Raw genomic sequence first — 12,428 nt, forward strand, 5'->3', positions numbered from 1 at the left:
AGGTGTCACTGGCATCTACTGTAATGTTAAAAATGCTAAGTTAGTGTAAACTAAATGCTACTTGCACAAATGACATAAATTGTTAGTTGTTGCTAACTGATAATATTAGTAAGCCAACAAACTAGATAGTTATTGGATAGTTACTAAAAATGCCATCAGCAGCATGCACAATTAAAGAGTAATGCTAATGCTTTGATATTGATATAAACTATCTGATTGAGTAAGAACAAAAAAAAATAATAATTTTCTTTAATATGTTTTTATGTTTCGTCAACAATTTCCACCTTTCAGCAGAAGTCACTGATGTCTTCTTGAATTGTTTCTGCTGGCTTACAGGATGGTTTTACTCCACTGGCGGTGGCGCTGCAGCAGGGCCATGACCAGGTGGTTTCCCTCCTACTGGAAAACGACACCAAGGGGAAGGTCCGACTCCCAGCGCTGCACATCGCTGCCCGGAAAGACGACACCAAGGCCGCCGCCCTCCTCCTGCAGAATGACCACAACGCAGATGTTGAGTCAAAGGTACGGTCTCTTAGCCCTGAGAAGCAACAAAAGCTTCTGTGCTATTTCAGTGTCAGTGAGCAGGTTTGGGATTCATGACGCGTTTCCTTTTTCAAAACCTGTACTTCTGAACCTTCGTTCCCATCAACCCATTATATTTGCAATGAGGATCTGCAAGATTTAAGAGCAATAAAACATTCTTTTAAATTTAGAAATGTTGTCAATATGTTCATCTTTAAAGGTAGTAATTTACTGAATGAGTCATTATCTGAAAACTTCCACATTCCAAAACTAAGAATAAAATCAAGGATTAATTGCGAACACAAGTAATCCTTGCTTTTATTTTTAGTTTTTAAAAGACCTATTTTCTTTTGGTAGTGTTGGACTCATTTCTTTTTATTTGTATTTGGTGTTATTTTTATTTATTTATTTTTTGTTAATCTCACTAGTAGAAACAAGATTTAAACTTAGAATTCCCCCATTGCAACTTGAATCCCCGTTCAAATGAATGGGAACTATAGTTTAGTAAATAAATAAGAATCATAGACTTACTAAGCAAAGATTGCAGTCTGGTATTTAAAATATTAACAGTCTGAAGAAATGTTAACAAACATACAAAGTGGTAGAAGTCATTACTGCTTAAGTTATATAAACATTTCTAGTGCACATAATGATGAAACATACAGCAGACAACACAAGGCAGCGTTTGAGTTCACCTTCCTTTTGTGTGTGCTGCTGTGACTCCCGTTTATTTCTTTTCATTATTTACAACCGCATCGCCCCATATCCATCTGAGAGCTTGGTGCAACCATGTCGGCGTTGCTGTTGTACTTGTTGTGGTGCACTAACCACCCCATTCTCTCTTCCTGTACAACCTTTCCCCCCTTGATTTGTTCCTGTTTTCTTACCCCTCCGTTCCCTACCTCCTCCTTTTTCCCTTCTAGATGATGGTGAATAGAACAACAGAGGTACATCTTCTTTTCTTCTTCCTCTTTCTCCTCTTTTCATTTTTCATCCACGCTCTCCACTGCAAAGCCTTCCGTCTGCTAGCATGAATGCTAAATGCTGGCATGAATGCCTTTGCACCTCACCTCTGTGCCTGTTTTTTTAAGCCCGCATCACATTTAGATGTTGCTTTGTATGTATGCAGTGACAGTTTTGTTTTGTTATTTTAGATGTTATTAGGTATTCCAGTAGAGTTCCAAAGCTTTGTAAATGACAAAGTGTGTTTCGTCACAAATCATAGTTCTCTTTTGCCCCATATTTGTCCATAAATTGCAGAACATTTGAGGCTTGAGATGAGAGTTAGGGGTTAGGATTAAAGGTCAGACAACTGTTTCATCTCCTGCCGCACTTATCAGTAAACAGAAGATGTGTACAAAAAGGAAAGCAGTGAGGCATTCTGATCAAAAACAGGTCAAGTTTAAGTTTGGTGCGATTGGGTGTTCTTGAGTGTGCGATCATCAGATTGCCATCTCTACTTGTGATGCAATGTCGTTTTAAAATTCAACTTTTCGTCATTGAATTTGTCATGTTGATACAACACATTGAATTTGTCAGAAATATTGATTTTGATAATCTGTTGTAATTTCTTTCAATCAGTCCTAATTATACTGAAAAAATACAAAACCATCATGTCACATGTTTGGTCTGATTCTTTGAAAGGTTCAATATAAACATTAATTTGCATTGAGGAGTTTTAACTCAAGCCGGGGTTTAGTTCAAACATTTTGGTTTTCTGAATAGAGCTAATTTTTTATTCAAAGCAGGGTTTTAATAACTAGATTTGGGTGAAAATGCATGTTTAACTGGATGTGCTATTTCTTTATTTCCTGCCAGGTTAAAGCATGCCATCAGCAAACAGAAACAAATTTTAAATAAAAATTGACAGGAAAGCTAACCTACTTTGCTTAGTTTTCAGTTAACTGCAGCTTTAGATGTACTAGTTTGTATAGATTAAGCTTAGAATTTCTTAAAAAGATAAAACTCATATTTAACTAAATATTAACTAATTTCTCAACATTTATGAAAACTCCACTGTTGTAATCCTTAGTTAAATGAGTCATATCTGGTCCTGTGGTGCTGGTTTGCCTTAAATCACTTTAATGTATTCAATGACCAAAGAGAGTAATTTTGCCATAAAAGTAGAATTTTGCTCTGGTTTGTTAGCATGTTTGACCTCTTCTCAGTTATGGGCTTTTTTTTAATTCTTTTCACTTGCATTTGGCCAGCCAGTGCTAAAATATACTGTCTCATTGTGCTTTGCTTTTGGCTCATCTCGTAACAGATTTTGGTTAGTTCTCGTTGCCTTTTAAATTCATTTTTTTGCACCTCTTTTATGTCTCATTCTTCTCAGAGCGGGTTCACGCCACTTCACATTGCGGCTCACTACGGCAACATCAATGTGGCAACACTACTGCTCAACAGAGGGGCAGCTGTGGACTTCAAGGCAAGGGTAAGTGCCAAGATGCAACAAATGCTCCATCAACAACTCCAGTGTTTGATTCTGCAGCTGCTTTGTCACTCAGTGGGGGAACACACACACAGATACTTGCATCTCTTTTGATTTTGACATTGAAGTGTGTTCATAGTAGGTCTCAAATATTCATTCTTTGTCCTCTTTGCTTAAACTCATCTGCAAGCTTAGATGTTTGTTTTCTTTAATTTAAATCAACAGTATATTTACTTGATTCTGTCAAATTATTGGAAAAAATAAGTTAAAAGGAGGTGTAAAAATATTCTCCTCTAGAGGGTGGTGTGTAGTCATTTACTTTCAATGCTGACCGAGGGAGGGCTTTGCTCTCTAACAAAAAGTCTCTTTTGATATATGTTTGTTAATTTATCAGTTACAAGTAAAAATGTAACCAGTAGTATTCACTTAATTTTGTCTTGTCCTTCTGCTTTGATCCTAACCATCTCGATGAGAAAACTGTTGATCAGTGGGACTGAATGACTGAGTGTGACCTTATTCTTTTTGCAGAATGACATAACACCTCTGCATGTAGCATCCAAACGGGGAAACACAAACATGGTGCGGCTACTGCTGGAGAGGGGGGCCAGAATTGATGCAAGGACCAAGGTACCGGCACACACACACACGCACGCCCACCCCCACAGACACAACAACGCTGGTGTTCTGAGAGGTTAACAAAGAGGTCAATAAATCTGAAGAATTTGTAGACAGTGGCCATTTTTACATTTTCTCTCCACTTTCTCCAATGCATCAGTGTCTCTGTCATTTATGCATTACTATAGTCACCAAAGAGCTCAATCTCTGTCTTCTCTCATAATGAAACCTGCTTTATCATTACTTGTGCTATACATTAGAGCTGAATGTCTGGTCAGTGGAATAATTTTAGCAATCAGTACTGCTGTGCTGTTCTGTTGTTGAAAAAGGCTTTTGATGGTGTTAGTAAGTAGAAAACAGTGATCCTGCTTGTTGTTGCTTTTACAGGATGGCCTGACTCCTCTACACTGCGGAGCCAGAAGTGGCCATGAACAGGTGGTGGAGATGTTGCTGAATAGAGGAGCTCCAATAATGTCGAAGACCAAGGTGCATCATCAGCTTTTGTCCTACCCTAACACCATCACTTACTCCAATTCAGTCTAACATTATCAGTTTGCTGCTGCATTAGAGTCAGACGTCTCCTCTACTTCTCTCTCCAGAATGGTTTGTCTCCTCTTCACATGGCGACACAGGGTGACCACCTGAACTGTGTCCAGCTGCTGCTGCACCACGAGGTGCCTGTGGACGACGTAACCAACGACTACCTGACAGCTCTGCATGTGGCCGCGCACTGCGGTCACTACAAGGTGGCGAAGGTCATTTTGGACAAGAAGGCCAATCCTAACGCTAAGGCACTGGTGAGGAGAAATTATTGAATCAAAGATGGAAAAAAAAAGACTTTTCAGTTACTCATAACAGATGAGAAAACACAAAATTGAATTTTGTTATAGAAAAAATTAAAGGAAATAATTACATTTGAGAGATCAGGCAGAGAACAGGACAAAGAGCATGATGGAAAATATATCACCAACCTCTATTCTGACGTAAGACCAGGATCTGGGCTCTATAATGGGAAAAGTCTGGGTGTGGTTAAAGCACAGGGACTTTATGACTGGAGAGAATGAGGAGGGAAAAAAGAAACGGGTTGGAAAATGAAGTCATACAGCTGAGCCAGAAACCTCAAAGAAACAGAGGAAGGGGAGGAGAGACTGTACAAGTTGGAGAGAAAAAAGTGAGCTGTAGGGAAAAGGATCTATTTTGGTGCAGAGTGGGCTTGATTATTTCAACATATTTCTCAGGTTCAGAGGCAGAAGTAGAGAAAAAGAAGTTAAAGGACAGAAAAAGTTTTCTCTTTGTTTAGGTTTTTGTCTGATAATCAAGATTTATCCTCCTCCAAATCTGCAGGATCTTGAAGGAGAAACACAAAGACTTTTTGGATGATTTTTATACTTTTTGAACGCATGTATTTTCCCTTTTGTAATGTCTTAGAATGGTTTTACTCCCCTCCACATCGCCTGTAAGAAAAACAGACTGAAAGTGATGGAGCTCCTTCTGAAGCACGGAGCGTCTATACAGGCAGTCACAGAGGTAAGAGAGTGTGTGTGTCGTTCATGTGTGTGGAATATTCGTTTTTCTTGAAGGAACAGCTTTTATGTATCTGTACTCTTTGTGCCTAGTACTGGCACTGCCATATTGAGTCATAAAAGCCAACCTTACAAAGACTTTTGTTGCACAGAGCAATCATCTAACATCTTTTCAAAGTGATTGAGGCTGCTTTGATTGGTCAAAAGGTAACTATTTGGAGTATATAAACAAACATTTAAGATTTTTATAAATCTGTGACACATACATGTTGCTCGAAAAAATAAAACAAAAGGGGAAAGACATAAAGCAATGCACTTTGCTCTATTGTTTGCACATAAAACATGATGCAAATCATTCACTTACTAATGGGAATGAAGAACAATAGAGGGACATTCATTGTGCTATGCATTTTGCTCTCATTTTTGCACATACTTTGGGCAGACACTGTCTACATTTATTTCTGTATTTAGAATAGTTATAAGATATTACCATACTGAGGTTTGCATCCCAATCTTAGCTCCTTGTTTCTAGATTTTAATGCACATTGGTAAAAACTCCCGTAATTAAGCTATTTATCTGTTCAAAGCAGAAATCTTTGTTGTTAAAATCCATCTATGTAACAAGGACTGTTTTCATTGATCAAACTTGTAACATTAAAAACCATGTTGAAGCAACTACCGGGTAAACCCATCATGCTGCAGTTGGATAGTTTATGTAAAACAATACTCTAATGTATGGCCTTTTATACCTTCATTGTATACAAAGAAACTTATTTTTGCTAGTGTCAAGAAAACTCTTATTGGTCCAGAAAATAGCTTGTTTTCAGATATCCAATCAGTTGATCACTACATTTATTTTCTTAGAATTTAGAGATAATAAGAAAGATGTTTATTAGTCAATAAATATCCACTCATTCCCCTTTCTCGGTTTTAGAATTCAGGTAATTTTATTCCTTTTTAACCTTGAACTAACTCACCAATTTTCCAGAAATTATGAATTCATACTATATGAACCAGCCAAGGGGTTTTCAAAAGATTAAATATCCATTTGTTTCTTTGCAGCATAAGGTGATTGTCATTTCTGTCCTTTTCTTTTCTATATTCCTCTGTCTACAGTCTGGTCTGACGCCGATCCACGTCGCAGCATTTATGGGACATGAAAACATCGTCCACCAGCTGATCAACCATGGGGCTTCACCTAACACAAACAATGTGGTGAGTTCAGAAGGTTCTCGAGTGTGTCATACTTTCCCTCTAAGGTTTGTTGGCTCCAAAAGAATGTGTTGACATATTAAAAGGATGAGAAATAAACTAAGCATTTTGTATGTTTTTTTTAAGTTTAACTGATCAATGTCAACTAGTCTTGTTCTGTTTGTTGCAAGGTTAACAGAAAAAGATAATAAGGCCACGTCATCTTACTGCATAGAAAGCAAAGGCGACTTTGCTTTCCTCTACTGTTTTAAATTCTTCTTCTCCATGGCTTTTTAGCTGAATAAAAGTGACTCTTGTTGTACATGCCTTTTATCTTTTGGATGTTTGTGTGTTTCAGAGAGGGGAAACGGCGCTCCACATGGCAGCGAGGGCTGGACAATCTGATGTGGTCCGATATCTGATTCAGAACGGAGCGCAAGTTGATGCCAAGGCTAAAGTAGGCCGTCACTCCCAGTGACTTCATTTATCTTATTGACTTGTTTATGTTTTACACATGTTTTTACTATTTTAATAACACAGCCAATTGATTAATTGTTTTGTTTTTTTTTATTATTAAATCTAATCATATTTACTAGAGAAATCCAGCTCCAGACTTTTAAGGAATTCATGAACTCTTTAATAACATCCGATGACGAGGTAGTTTTAGAATTGACTTTCTAATTAGTGTGTTGCTATGTTTTTCTTTTCTTTTCCTTCTTTAAAATTACCACTAGTTTTCAGTAGAATCTGTGAGATTCAAGTGGCTCTTTTCTTAGAAAATGCAGAGCTATTTACTCTGCTCTTTAATTTACCTAAATGTACATAAATACAGGCATATTCTGTCCTAAATGCATCAACAATAACTTAATTAAAAGTAAGCAAAGTATTTCAATGCAGAAACACTTCATTTACCCAGTTGAGCTATTGTAGAAGCAGATCTGCTTTTCTATCTGTTCTCAGAATTAGAATCAGCTGTTAGCGCCACAATGAAAAAACAATAAAGTAACATGGTGCCTTTTTTGCATTAATAGATTTTTGTTTGTCTCTGCTTTTGCTACAGGACGACCAGACTCCACTGCACATTTCAAGTCGTCTGGGTAAGCCAGACATTGTGCAGCAGCTTCTGACAAAAGGAGCATGTCCAGACGCTACGACCAACTCTGGGTACACACCTCTGCATCTAGCTGCCAGGGAGGGACACAGAGATGTGGCTGCAGCTCTACTCGATCAAGGCGCTAACCTGAGCATTACCACAAAGGTAAAACTTGTTCTACAGATGTTTGCTGATCAATGCTGCAACCATTGTAGTTTTGCCACTTTGCTTTTGGACTGGATAAAAATAGGTTTCACATCACTGCTGCAATGAACACGACAGGGATGTTTTTTGCAATATTTAGAGCTACTGAAGTCAGATTGACAGGGAGCAGCAATTACTGCGCAGATTTGAACCAAACAGAGTAAAATCACATGTTGCCAGACCAGCTGCATGTTCTGCATGTTCAAAGTTTTCTTAACAGTAACTGTAGTGTTGCACTTTACGGTTTGTTGTTTTAGAAGCACAAGGATGAAAACCTCTAAGTATAATGCTTCAAGTTATAGTTAGCACAAATTGTTGCTTTTTTCATCTTTTCATGTATTTTTTTACAAATGAGATCATTCTCCAAATCATGAGCAGTTGAACGGAAAAAACAGTCTTCTACAAAAACTCTTGTTCAAATGTTCCTATTATATATTTAACAAGAGGCCAGTTTCATTCACACACCAACATCCCACAGAAAAAGTTCTAGGTCTAAACTGAAGTTGCATTGTTACCTCGTAGCTCAAGAATAAGGTGAATGACACAATTAGTTTCTCCACCTAAAACATTCATGCTTTGTAATTTTTAACACTCTAATATTCAACTATTCTCTAACTTTCATCCTGAAAATGACTTATACATGCATCAATATTCCCTTGTGTTCTCTCGTGTTTTCTCCAGAAGGGCTTCACTCCATTACATGTTGCTGCCAAGTATGGAAAGATAGAGGTGGCCAACCTACTGCTGCAGAAGAACGCTCCAGTTGATGCTGCTGGGAAGGTAACGCTTGTTTGACACTCCTGAAATAGTTTAGGAGGACAGAACTTACCAAATCTATCCTCATTCCTGTACTGTGCCGTGGAAAAGTTATAACATCCAGTGATTTTTTTTTTCTTTTTTTATCTTTTGTCTCATCACAACCTGACAATGAAGAGTATTTTAATAGGTTTTATGTGATTGACCAACACCAAGATTGTAATTGTACATTTGAAGGGAAATAATACACACTATAATCTCTAAAATGTGGTGCAAATCTCTCCTTTTTGGACGAGTGGCAAGAAGAGGTCTGGTTTAAAGTTTGACTCAAACCATATAGGGAACTCAGCAAAGCTGGTTAGAGCATGTGATCGAGTCAAATGAGACCAAATAGACTAAATTGAAAACTCTGTGTGGCAGGAAACTAATGTCCTGACACATCACCCCCATGTTTAAACGTGGTGGTAGCCTCATGCTGTGAGGATGCTTTTTTTTCAGCTGTTACAGGAAAAGTGATTGGAGTTGATGAGAGGATAGATAGAGCTAAATACAGAACAACAGTTGTAAACATACAGCCAGCGCTATGAGAATCAAGGATTAGATGATTAGATTAGATTTGTATGTTTAAATGGTCCAGTCAAAGTCCAGATGTAAATCCATTTGGTAATCTTTTCAGCTGTTCATCCAATCTGACCGAGCTTGAGCAATTTTCCTCTAGAAATTGAAACATTTGCCCATGTTTCAATTGGCAAATGTTTCAATTTCTAGATGACAAACTTTGCAAGACTTGCAAAATAAACTTTTCAGTTTTGTTTTTAGATTGGATTTGTAAACAACTTGTTTCATTATATTATGCAGTACATTCTGTTCCTCATTTACAGAAAATACCCCCCCTCCCACCAACCCCATAAAAGGAATTTGAAATTTCAGGGCTATGAATACTTTTGCAAGGCACTATGTTTAAAAATCAAACACTTTGGAGTATTTCCCCATCTGTGAGCTTTGATCATGCTTAACTTTACTATTTGTCACAATCTAACCTTTGCTCATGTTTGTGTGTGTGTGTGTGTGCTCAGAGTGGACTAACTCCACTGCATGTGGCAGCACACTATGATAACCAGAAGGTGGCACTCCTCTTGCTCAAACAGGGAGCTTCACCGCACGCTGCTGCAAAGGTAAGAAACGACGGGGAGGGGTTTGTTTTAAATCGAATGTTCCTGAAAGCATCTCTGATGCTCCATGTGCCAAAGCGAACTGACCTAGTTAGAGCCATGCAGTTATTCTGCTCCGCACGGCCTCATTCGATATCTGTTCCACTCCGGCAGGATCAGTTCAGAAAGCGCTGCCCCAGAAATCAACCAGGCTCCACACCCTAACAGAATTGAGTATTGAATAATCCATTGTTTAGGAAATGGTTTTAGTTGACGTTTGTAACCAACCTCCAGTGCGGTGAATACCCTCTTCCTTTGGTGAATCAACATTTTACATCCTGTCTTAATATTTGTTTGTAATATAAACAAAATTAAATGTACTTTTAGGTCAAATCACATTTTTGGTTTAAACTCTACAAATAAAAAGAATAAAACTGGACGTAACGAGTGTTCAAATCACAGACACTTTTGTTACTACTTTTTTCCGTCATATTCTTATTTGGAACACTTATTAAATATAAATGCCATTCTTTACAGATGTATCATGGTGTATTGTTTTGTAGTAATTTTTTTATTGACTAGTTTATTTACTCTTTTTGTTTTTATTTGTTTCTGTTTTCAGAACGGTTATACCCCGCTGCACATCACAGCCAAGAAGAATCAGATGGAGATCGCCACCACCTTACTGGAGTACGGCGCCTCCACCAGTGCGGTGACACGGCAGGGGATCACTCCTCTGCACCTCGCAGCGCAGGAAGGCAATGTGGACATCGTGACTCTGCTGCTGGCCCGAGACGCTCCTGTTGGCACCAGCAACAAGGTGACACTAACAAGCAAGTCTAAAGACATGATGTTTTTCTCTCTGTCTCACAGCAAATGGGGTGTTGTAGGAGTCGTATTTACAGTGAGGGAGTGTGTGTGGAGTGTAAACATGCATTCATGACACTAGGATGTTATTACACTTGGAGAAATAACAGTCTTTACCTGAAACTCTGTTATTTTCTCTGACATTTGTTTTTGATACCCCCTGAATGCTCATCATCCTGAGGTCCTAACCTGCCATCATGTTTTAACCAGCTGTATTTCCCTCTGACTCTAACTGTATAATTGTCTGGGTTTGTCTCCTCAGTCGGGACTGACTCCACTCCACCTAGCTGCCCAGGAGGATAAAGTCAATGTTGCCGAGGTTTTAGTCAACCACGGAGCCACTATAGACCCTGAGACCAAGGTAATAAGAGATTCTTGTTCAATTCCCTCCTCAAATGTCCTCCTCAAGGAGTAGTATGTTTTTCTGTTTTATCTTATTATGGGACTCTGTTGTAAATGAGGTTATGAATGAATATGTTTAACCTCCTTAGCTTTGTGAGATCCAAACTTGACAAATAAAAATATTGCATATAAAAATAACTGGATGAAACATTATTTATCAGTGCTGTATTCCAATGGTTTAATAGAAAAAGCTTCCTAGAGGCATAGCACCTTAACAAAAATAAATAAAAAAAAATAAAAGCAAAGCATTTACAAATCTGAAAATGTGCCATGTATTTGTATTTAGTACAATAAATTACCTTGACTGGACAACTTATTCGAGCATTTCACAAATCTGGCCTCTGCATTAGAGTAACAAGAAATAAATGAATATTGGAAAATAAAAGCCATAAGAAGTGTGCTGTGTTTCACCCTGAGCACACCATTTCCACTGTTAAACATAGTAGGGTTTGCTTCATGCTGTGGTACTTTTCATTAAGAGGACATAGAAGTTTCTCAGAGTTAATGGGGAAATAAATGAAGCAAAATACAGAACAGAACTGTTGAAAACCATTTAAAAGGCTGCAAAAGATTTGTAACTGAGGCGGTGGTTCAACTTCCAGCAGACATTTTCAGTGTAGTTTGTAGTTTATAGGGGTATGAACACTTTTGCAAGACACTGAGAACATGATATTTATAGGCTGTCTCTGCTAACATTTGATATAGTCTGCAACAAATAAAATGGACAAGTTGGGAAACGTTGCCAAGAGGCATGACTTCATTTTACATAAAAGACTGGTGTTTTATTTTCCCCTTGTAAGTAAAACAAAGCCAAGTTCTCAAAAAAACTCTTGTAATTGTTGTCTTCTTTTATAGGTTAGATCTGTAATCCTGAGCCACCGTCACTGGCTGTCAGCTTCTTGTCACATTTGTTTTTTCCTCTAAATTGGATAAAACTCCATGGAAAAATTATTGAATCGTCTCCCTGCATTATTGAATGCAGTTCAATCATTTATCCCGATTGAACTGCATTCTTTTATTCCAAACTTTGTAAAGTTCTTCCATTGTTTTTTGCTACTATGTCTGCTTTTTCACCCTTTTTCAGTCCATTTTTAGAACATGGCTTGTTTATTACGCTACTTAACTCTGATCTCTGAGTCATTCAAACATAAAATGTTCCAGAACTAAGTGACAGATTGCAAAAAAAGCTATTTTGATTTATCTTTATTCAAGTTGTCACCAACAGCCTGTTGTAGAAACACAATGTTCCCATTTCTTTAGCTGAATGATTTCCAAACATAAAAAAGACAGAGACAACTGTTTTAGTCATAACGAGGTAATTCCCAAAAAATATTCTTGAACTCACAATTCCTATAACATGTGTTAGCTATATTCTTACTCGTTTTTGAAAGACACATACTGTTTATCTGCCTTATAAGTGTTTTATATTTTGACACATTTTCTTCACTTTTTTATTGGGTTTTCTTCTGTATAGTGAGAGGAAGAAGAACTGGACTGAACTTTGTTAGAGAGCAACAACAGTAAAATAAAAGTCCACTTTAAAATCTTACAATGCAGTCTAGCTTTTTAAAGGAAAAGTACAAAGAATGTAAGGGTGATTCGAAAGTTTGGCACAAGCACTTTGGTGCCTTTTCAGATTAGGTTTCTGTCCTGCAAAGATGTGATCAGATTTT

The 12,428-nt window shown here is 37.7% G+C and overlaps 1 protein-coding gene across 20 annotated transcripts in view; it reads left to right on the forward strand.

Moving 5' to 3' along the window:
* Positions 1-12,428, forward strand: part of LOC116727030 (ankyrin-3-like) — a 102,641-nt gene that overhangs the window by 34,442 nt on the left and 55,771 nt on the right. For 13 of the 20 annotated variants that reach the window (XM_032574052.1, XM_032574053.1, XM_032574055.1 and 10 more), the window contains exons 6-19: positions 337-522; positions 1,446-1,469; positions 2,858-2,956; positions 3,482-3,580; positions 3,956-4,054; positions 4,168-4,365; positions 4,997-5,095; positions 6,208-6,306; positions 6,641-6,739; positions 7,343-7,540; positions 8,261-8,359; positions 9,412-9,510; positions 10,109-10,306; positions 10,616-10,714. In XM_032574052.1, coding sequence (XP_032429943.1) covers positions 337-522; positions 1,446-1,469; positions 2,858-2,956; positions 3,482-3,580; positions 3,956-4,054; positions 4,168-4,365; positions 4,997-5,095; positions 6,208-6,306; positions 6,641-6,739; positions 7,343-7,540; positions 8,261-8,359; positions 9,412-9,510; positions 10,109-10,306; positions 10,616-10,714 — 1,695 coding nt within the window. The remainder of the gene's footprint in view (positions 1-336; positions 523-1,445; positions 1,470-2,857; positions 2,957-3,481; positions 3,581-3,955; positions 4,055-4,167; positions 4,366-4,996; positions 5,096-6,207; positions 6,307-6,640; positions 6,740-7,342; positions 7,541-8,260; positions 8,360-9,411; positions 9,511-10,108; positions 10,307-10,615; positions 10,715-12,428) is intronic. The other 7 variants (XM_032574056.1, XM_032574057.1, XM_032574074.1 and 4 more) reach the window with 1 other exon arrangement.

Source organism: Xiphophorus hellerii, chromosome 10 (genome assembly GCF_003331165.1).
Source record: "Xiphophorus hellerii strain 12219 chromosome 10, Xiphophorus_hellerii-4.1, whole genome shotgun sequence".
NCBI classification, from domain to species: domain Eukaryota; kingdom Metazoa; phylum Chordata; class Actinopteri; order Cyprinodontiformes; family Poeciliidae; genus Xiphophorus; species Xiphophorus hellerii.